At 37.9% G+C, this 9247-nt stretch overlaps 1 protein-coding gene across 3 annotated transcripts in view; it reads right to left on the bottom strand.

Annotated features, from left to right (window-relative positions):
* ZDHHC2 (zinc finger DHHC-type palmitoyltransferase 2) overlaps positions 1-9247 on the bottom strand; it is a 43378-nt gene that overhangs the window by 15987 nt on the left and 18144 nt on the right. For 2 of the 3 annotated variants that reach the window (XM_042470545.1, XM_042470544.1), the window contains exons 3-4: positions 8608-8702; positions 813-933 (exon numbers count right to left, since the gene is read on the bottom strand). The exons of the other annotated variant lie outside the window; for it this stretch is intronic. In XM_042470545.1, coding sequence (XP_042326479.1) covers positions 813-933; positions 8608-8702 — 216 coding nt within the window. The remainder of the gene's footprint in view (positions 1-812; positions 934-8607; positions 8703-9247) is intronic. 3 annotated transcript variants of the gene reach the window in all.

Genomic DNA, 9247 nt, shown 5'->3' with positions numbered 1-9247 from the left:
GACAATTTAATCCATGTCTATTCAGTGCTAAGACCCACTGAGTTGCTTATTCCCAGGTAACTGCATTTACAATTGCTGATTTCCCAAGAAAGTGAGTTGGATTGAGAAAATATTTACAGATTTTATTCACTAATCCCAAGATAACTATGCCTTCACATAACTTTGGCAGATCAAAAATAATTCTGTCAATTCTGTTCAACAGACAGGTGGCATTAAATCATTAAATAAACGTATTAAATCAAGGTCTATTTCTGTAGCTGCAGCAGCAGTGCAAAGTTATCACCAATTATCTGGCATGACTGTGCTCATACAAACTCTAGCTACTTTTATCAAGCTAGGTAATTGGATCTGCATCACCAAATAAATGGTCATGACTTCCAGCAAGGTAGGGCTATTTACATTGAAGCCTACTTCTATATGTATATTGACTGCAGTTGGATTGAGATGATTAAGACTTGACTGGCTTCAGTGGAGCTTAGCAAAGTTATTTTTAGACTACAGAGTCCCAAAACCCCCAAACCAACATGACCAATGATGATTTTGGGAGCTGCAGTCCAAAAATATTTTTTTCTAAATTCTGGGATTTTCAATTTATTACACTTAACTCACTCATTACTGACTGTGCACTGGGTTCAGAAGGAAAACAGAAGAAGTGGATGCTAATAAGAAAAACATATTCCCAAACTATTACTATTGTAATTTTACATCCCTCAACTACAAGTTGATATGGCTGTTTACAACAACTGTATTATTAGCTGTTATCGAACAGATGATAAGATAGAGCAGGCCATCACTCTGCACAAGGGGTTTACCTCCAGACATTGTTCGCGTATAGATGGGGAGGTCCTTGGCTGCTCTTCTCAGTAGTTCTTGATGGATTTCACTTCTAGGTTCTTTCTCTAACAGCTGCTTATCAGCATAGCTCAAGTGGAACTATGAAATAATATGCTTGTTACTTAATAGAAGAAATGATTAACTTTAACCTAAAAGGCAAAGTTTTGATGTACTTTACCCAAGTATGCTAAAGACTGACCAATCTGAAAGAGATCTCACACAACTCCATGATTTTTTCTAGTTTTGTATTAGTTTTAATTGGGTTAAATCAATGAAAATCCATGAGATAATTGTGTTAAATCAATTAGAAGGTAGTCAATAGTTTCACAGTCTAGGGAAAGTGTGATACTAGAACAGATGATAGAATGGTTCCTTGCTAGCAATGACTTTGCAAAATACACTATGAATCAATAATCTGACATAAACAGAGCAGACTTTTAAGTATGAGCAAAAAACAGGTTAAAAGATTGTGCTAAGAAAGTACACATTTGTAGTCTCTCTTAAATTTCAGAGTCCATACAGCAACTATCAACAGGTATTTCTCCAAGGTTGTGTTTTTCCTCTAAATTATTAACAGTTGCATAATTTATGTGTCCTCTCCATACCAGCAATTTCCAGAAATCCTATGTGGAAATATTACATGCATTTAGGCTGGCAATTGTCACAGAGGTAAGCATTACACCTAAATAGAGCACTGCCAAAGAGCTTTTCAGTGGCCTTTCACATGGAGATATCATTTAGAAGCATGCTCAACAAACTTAACATTCAAATTATGTCCTAAATACCGTGTGTAGTTCTGAGTAAAAGAGATTCATTTACTATTCCGCAATCAACAAAACAGATCTACTCTGACTGAGACTAGCAGTTGCAGTTAGGCCTATGAGAGACCTATGATCTCACCTGAATCCTAAATATTTACTAAGGGCCCGAACAGACAGGCCAAAATAAAGCTGCTTCAGGTCAGTTTGGAGGTATGCTGTTTAAATGATGCATACATCCTAAGGATTGGAGCGCAGCTTTGGCACAGCTTCTGGCCTCTTAAGATGTGTGTGTCATTCAAACAACACACCTCCAAAGTGACCTGAAGCAGCTTTATTTTGGCTTTTCTGATCTGGCCATAAGAAAATCCTGGAGACCTAAATGCTCTTTATACAGTGAGCCCACAGCATCCGCTGAGGTTTGGTTCCAAGACCCCTCCCCCTCCCATGTGGATACTGAAATCTGTGGATGCTTAGGTTCCCTTAAATACAATGGCATAGGAAAGTGGTATCCCTTATATAAATGGCAAAAACAAGAGATTCTATTTGCAATTTATATCAAAACATATTTTCAAGCCGTGGATACTTGAATCCATGGAAATGGAGGGCCAACTATAGTTCTAATCCTCTGACTGAGGTTTGTGTTTTTATACAGAAACCCAGAAAGAACAGGTTGTTTACATGTAACTCTAGTTCTTCAAGTGGTCATCTTGAATTCACACATATACAATAGGTCATTTTCTGTCTGTGGAGAACTTGTTCAAACCTTCCAGTGTTTTAGTATTTTGGCAAGAGCTCTGTCACCTATGTCCCTCATACAACCAGGCTCCCACCAAATGTTTTCATTTCCAAATCTCCCATGAGGGAAAACCCAAGATATTCCCATGAATAAAACACCTTTGATGGGAGAAGGAAAAATTGAGTAAGTTCACAGATGGCCACTCAAGAACCAAATTTACAGGTAAACAACCCCTTCTTCATGATCTCTGTGACTCATACAACATATGGGAGATTAACAAGCAGCAATCACCAGAGGAAGAAAAGATGTTACTGCAGAGCAGAAAATAGCAAGGTCTCCCCAATATTATCTATTTCTTTGTCTTGACATCCAAGGAATAATGTCAAATAAACAACAGAGTTTGAAATCACGTTGCCACTCTGACACACCTCAAACAACAGCACCTCTTATAAGAAAGCAGACAGAGTCCATGTTGCTTTTGAGGAATGGTTGCACATTCAAGGTGGCATGAGCCTCTTGGCCACCTCATATATCACAGAAACTGTCCCTGTCACCTATATCATTAAATGTTGGTGGGAAACAGGTTAGACTTCTTTAGGCTACTATAACAAATGAAAAGTCTGTTGAAAGCCCTGGAAAACTTTGTCTTGTCTACCAAGAACATGAAAGCATGATAAATACCTACCTTGTGAAGCTATCTTTCCAAAGATGTATTAGGAAACTGTAAAAAAGAATATGTCCTGTAATGACTACCCTGGGCTTAAAAGTAAGGCCTGGGCAAAAATCTGACTCACATCTTAAAGCACAATGCTCGCCTACCAGAGGAAATGGCCACTAAAATGCTACCTCCATGGAAAACAATAATTAACCACAGGAGGCAAATGCTTGAAGCACTGATGTAATTACAGAAAGAAACAAATGCAAATCCTGCTGAACAACAGGAGCCTTACCAGGTGGGTAGACTTCCTTGAATCATTTTAAAAATATGTAGATATCAGCATGCTTAAACCATAAACACCCATCAGGTGGGGAGTAAGCTGACTCTGTACTAACATACATTCTTAGTGAAGAGAAAGCCAACCCTCTATCTCTTAAAGAAAGTAAAACTAGAAGGATATTGTTGACATTCATGCAGCTGGACATTATGGTCTCTAATGTATGTGAGCAAGTGTTTCCAATTGAGCCTGCAGATCCAACTAATGGTTGCATGACATGCTCCTACATCTAGGAACTTTGGCAGTATGGATGGATCACCCAGGCTGTGTAGCACAGGGTTGTAATTTCTGGTACCAAATTTTCACATGGCATGATTTTAAGAGATATGGGTGCACTGAGATCTGCTGTGACCTACATTCTGCCTTGTATAGTTAAGTCACAAACCATGGTTTGTGCAATCACCAAAGAGCCCAAAAATACTTCTGACTCTGTTTGCTAGATTTTTATCTTATCTTGGCTATTAAAAAGAATGGCAGGAATGCATGGTGTACAGAAATGCAATCTCTAGAGCTTGTTTCAACTGTGGCCTCTGCTGCAGAATAATGGACAATAGGTATTGCTCCTCATTACAAACAAAACTATTAGTGGATATCCCAAGCATAAGAGAGATTATTTTGTTGTGTAAGTGCCACTTGTAAGATGATGATGAACAACAACTCAGGGCATCTGCCAGGGAGTTTGATGTCTGTGGGAGGTGAATTGCCAATGAGGATGCATTTGAGGAAATCTGCACATTTCATGCAGAGCATTTACATGCATTTTTCAGTATCTGATAGCATTTTAGTGTAGATTGTTTTGATTCAGCATAGCTATGATAATTGTTTCAGAAAGTAAATTGGCATTTCAATCATAGTATTATACATCTGTATAATACCGCTATAATACATTTCAATCATAGTATTATACCCTATATTATTTGGGTAAGTATAGCAAACAGTACAGAAGAGTGATTCTTCTGGTTTGTTGCCTGAGAGAGCTAACAAGCCCTAGTCTGATAGCTTTTATAGACTTAACCCACCTCCCCCCAAAAACAGATATTTGTTGACCTGGTTCTTATCCAGTGATACCTTAGAATATTTACCTCTGGAAAGAGAAGCTTCTGAGAAGTCCAAAATGTCCTGTCTTGCTTCTCACCCAAGCTTTCTGCTATCTTTATATGAGAATTCCTCTCTCTTGGAGATAATAAGTTCAAGAAACCAGTTACTAACTTTGTTTTTGCTCAGCTGGGTGGGTTGTATTTTTATTTCTTGTTTTGTTTAAACGAGCTATACTAGTTAACTAGCTATACCAGAAATCAACCCTGCACTTTTAATATTTCCCTATCATTTATATGGACAAGTACATTTTTAAACTGTTGATTTCTCAAATGCAGGCCCTGAATGCATCATCATCATCAGCAGCATATTATCATTACCACCTTCTTCTTTTTCTTGATTTGCCATTACATCCTCCAACATAAAGGCCTTGAGATGGATTGCTCCATTTCTACCGTATATACTCGACTATAAGTCGACCTCATGTATAAGTCGAGGTCAAGTTTTGGAGGCAAAATTATGGATTTTGATATGACCCTTGGATAAGTTGAGGGTAAAATGTAGGGGTATGTAACAAAGGATCTAAATGATGAAGCAAAGGAAAACAATGCCAAAGAACCTGCAAAATTTTGGCAGGCATAACTGTTTTAACTCATGCTAAAGGCTGGATGGAAGAGAGAATAGAGGGAGGTCAGTGCTTCTAGGACAGATTGCACTCTTGCCTTATACCAGGGGATCGTTCCCTTTTTAATAAGAGTTAAAGTATAATATTTACATTTGACCCATGGATAAGTCGACCTAGGATTTTTGGGTCAATTTTTTGACTAAAATTTCTAGACTTATACATGAGTATATACAGTAAATGCATGCCTTTAGATACCTTTAGCAATGAATACACCCAACCACATGGGACTCTCCAAGCAAATTAAGCAATGGCAGTGTCAGAGAGTGGTGGAGTCTCCTTCCTTGGAGATCTTTAAACAGAGGCTGAATGGCCATCTCTCAGGGTACTTTGACTGTGATTTCCTGCATAGCAGGGGGTTCAACTGGATGGCCCTTGTGGTCTCCTCCAACTCTAAAATTCTGTGATTCTATTAAGTGACCAGAATTTTGCCTCCAGTGACAACATAGTTTTAAACGTACTGCCTAGAGGCCATAATTTATAAATGATGAAAACCAATGACGACTGACAACAACTGATGAAGAATGACAACGAGCAACAAAGAAGACTTGAATGATAAAGAGAACTAAAGATATGATGAACAATTCAGAGACATGACAAAAACTCTGAACAAAAGTTGCCAACTTTACAGCAGAAGCTAGAAGTTCCTTTGTAAGCTGCTGCTGATGCATCAGACAGAAAGGAAATGAGAAGATAAGAAAGGAGGCTGGTTGTTCAGGTGAGCTAAGGAAGCCAGGCTTCCATTGGAATACTAATGCTAGCTCTAGAAGCTTCCAATCAGCAATACACAGGCACAGAATGACCTATATGTGAGAGTCACAGGGACCACAAAGAAAAATCACAGATGTTTCACACATCAGTATATACAACCATGCAATTTCATACAAGTTACATTTTTTACCAGACAAGTTCCAACCCTTAAATGCTTTCAAGAAAGCTAGTTATTACTCCATACTGCTATATGAAATCACCTTAGTTGAATGCTGTCATTAAAAAATATTGGCTAGTATCCTGAGCAGTTATGATATTGTAACATGGACATAATACCCCAGCTGCATTTACAATCATGAATGACTGAACATGATCTTAAAAAATCCACCTTTGCAGCCTGATAGCAGCCTGACTGAAGTGTTTCTGAAGTGCTGGAGATAGGAGTACTGGGAAATGACATTGCAGTGTGTTCCCATTCCCAGAATACCTTGGGACAAGGAGTTATGGCAGGACCCTGAGTAATATTTCAGCTGTTTGCTCTCAAGGCACTCCATGACTGAGTGATCTCTAGAGCCTCAAAAACATTTTGCTAGGGACACTACTAGGCTGCAAAGGTATGTTTGTGAGTGGGACATTGTCAGCTATAACTATGACAAAGCTCTGTCATTGTAGTTATGATGAACATGCAGGATCTGGGCCATTATTAATAATATTGGTGGGGTACAGACCACCAAAAAGAGGCGCCTCCTTGGCGTCTCTCTTTCCTGCGCAGGAGCGCCGCAGCATACAAATTGTGTGGTGCTGCTGTGCAGGAAAAAAGGAGCCCAAAATACGGCTCCTTTTTGTGGCGCCGCAAAGTGCCAGAGACGGCACGGTTACAGCGCAGCTGCGCAGTCCTGTTTGGCAGCTGTGCAGCTGCGACGTAACCGTCATGCGCCGCATCTGGCAGGTGCGCTGCAGCTGTGGCGCCCTCGTCATGTGCGAGGGCTGCCCGTCTGTTCTGGGCCATTATTAGCTTAATATAAAATATAGTATTTAGAACAGTGAAGAAGCGACAAAACATTCACTTCCAATCTGTTTCATATTTAGTACAGTGGCACTTGGTATCTGGTGGGGTTTGGTTACAAGACTCCAATGGATAACAAAATGTTCAAGCCCCATTAAATACAATGGCATAGTACAATGGCCTCCCTTATATAAAATGACAAAATCAAGTTTTGCTTTTGGAATTTATACATTTTTAAAATATTTTCAAACCATGGATGCTTGAATCCATGGATAAAAAATTAGTGGGCATGGAAAGCTGACTGAAATAGATAATTATCAGCATATTGAGTACCCCATTTCCATCCACCACAATAACAAAATGATACCTAGATCCTAAAGCTAGTTTGGTATTTAAATGTTTTGGCCTCTGTAAGTAATTCAAATGTCATCCTGCAACTGAGCTGAAGATGATCTTCTGCTGAGTTTGCAGAACTGAAGTGCTTGAATAAACCACAGTATTTTGTAGCAATGTATTATTTGCTACAAATAGTAAAAAAACTGTTGGGAAGTGATCATGGAAGAAATTTGCTGTATCAATATAGTATCTAAACCTAACATTTAGAAATGCTTTAGACACTGCTTTCTAATGCCTTAACTTACTAAACTGAAATGCTTAAAATTAGCTGGAAATGAAAAATGTTCAAATTGATTCTCAAAGTTTTTTTAAACTGAAATCAAGCAGCAACAATGCCTTTTTCCAATTTATACCTGAAATTATGAAATATATAACATTAGGGTCCAATTTTCCTCCACTGATGGAATGTGCATACTTTATTTACAGCAATTCCCCTCCCCTTCATGCCCCAAGGTCCAGAAGATATTTGGGAGAGTGCAATTGGAATAGGACTGAAAGAAAATCATACTTCTCCCTTCTCTGCTGACCCAAATCTTATGGCAGTAGGGGAAAACTAGCTGGATTCTGCCCTGTATGTAAATTTGGGTTGCCTGGAAGATATTGTTTTAACAACAGGAAAATATGTAAATGAATTATGTCAATAGTTCTTTTAACTTTTTCCTGTCAATTGGGCCCTCTGTATCTGCTGGGGTTTGGTTCCAGGACCCCCCCGCCCCCATCCCATGGATGCTCAAGTCTTATTAAATACAATACGGAGTAGTATAACGTGTCTCTCATATAAAATGGCAAAATCAACATTTGCTCTTTAGAACTTATATACCATATATTTTTAAATATCTTCAAGCCGTTGAAACTTGAATCTGTGGATAATGTGAATACGAGAGCCGACTGTATTTAGAATTATCAAGTTGTTTTTATTTTCCATTCCAATGGTTGAATGTAACACAACAACAAATGCTGAGCATGTTCTAACTGTGGCATGTTTATAAGCAACTAAAATTTGATTTATTTCTTCAGAGATGCTTAACAATGTGAACATCCTATATTTGGAAGGGGGGTTGTGGTATTTTTAATTTCTTTTCTGAAAAATTACTTAACTATAGGGGTCACTCAGTAGCTCAACTCAAATTATATGACAGGAATTTAATATCTGTTGTATACTTATCACTGATATATTAATAGAACAGAAAGAGGAAAGATGTTAACTATGTGAAATAATTTTAAAATATGTGTATGAAAGAATACTTATCAGCTGTTATTTTATTCACCTATAAATAAAATGTCTGTCACTATTCATAAAGACTACATGTTGCTTATTGATGGTCTCCAGGCAAATGGGAGCAAGAGCTAGAAATATCTAATTCATACAAGATGTTATTTACTCCTCACAGACTTTATAAACTGGAAGTACAATTAACTTTTCCCCCCCTCTTACACCAATAGTAACTTACTTCTTTGGAAGGATTCATTGGTAACGTAAAGATTGTTTTCCAGTAAGACCACAAAAACATCATGAAAAATAGATGGTAAGTAATCAGGCACACCACTAAAATAAAAAACAAATAAAACATAAAATTAATGCATTAAACAAATGACAGAAATTGCATAGTAGTGTTATAGATAGACACACAACCTATGAAACAGCCAGACATTCTTAAGTGGTCACAATAGGAAACAATGCTCTCAAGACATCAACATAACTATAAAATAAAGTAAAAGCAACATCAGTAATAAACTCTTCTAGAACATGGCCACATAGCCTGAAAAACCCACAAAAAATTAAAGCAAAAGCAGTTAGAGAAGTCATGCACAATCAGAACATGTTCTTCCAGTATACTGGAAAGCTTTTTATGGATTAGAAGCTGTGCCTTCTATCCAAAACATCCAGATTTCTGCCCCTAGTTGTATGGGTCTGACATAATCACAGTCACATGTGAATCAGTAGACAGATCTCTGCCCTGAGGAAATTACAAATTATCAACTGATACATGAGAACAAATGGAGCTGCCTTATATTCAGTCTAGTTGTAGCTCAGAATATATTATTAGGAGTCACTGACATCAGGGATGCAGGTTTTCACCCAAGATTCTT

The sequence above is a fragment of the Sceloporus undulatus genome, chromosome 5 (assembly GCF_019175285.1).
Source record: "Sceloporus undulatus isolate JIND9_A2432 ecotype Alabama chromosome 5, SceUnd_v1.1, whole genome shotgun sequence".
Classification (NCBI taxonomy): domain Eukaryota; kingdom Metazoa; phylum Chordata; class Lepidosauria; order Squamata; family Phrynosomatidae; genus Sceloporus; species Sceloporus undulatus.
Note: the sequence above shows the minus strand (reverse complement) of the source record. Positions and strands in the feature narration are given on the sequence as shown.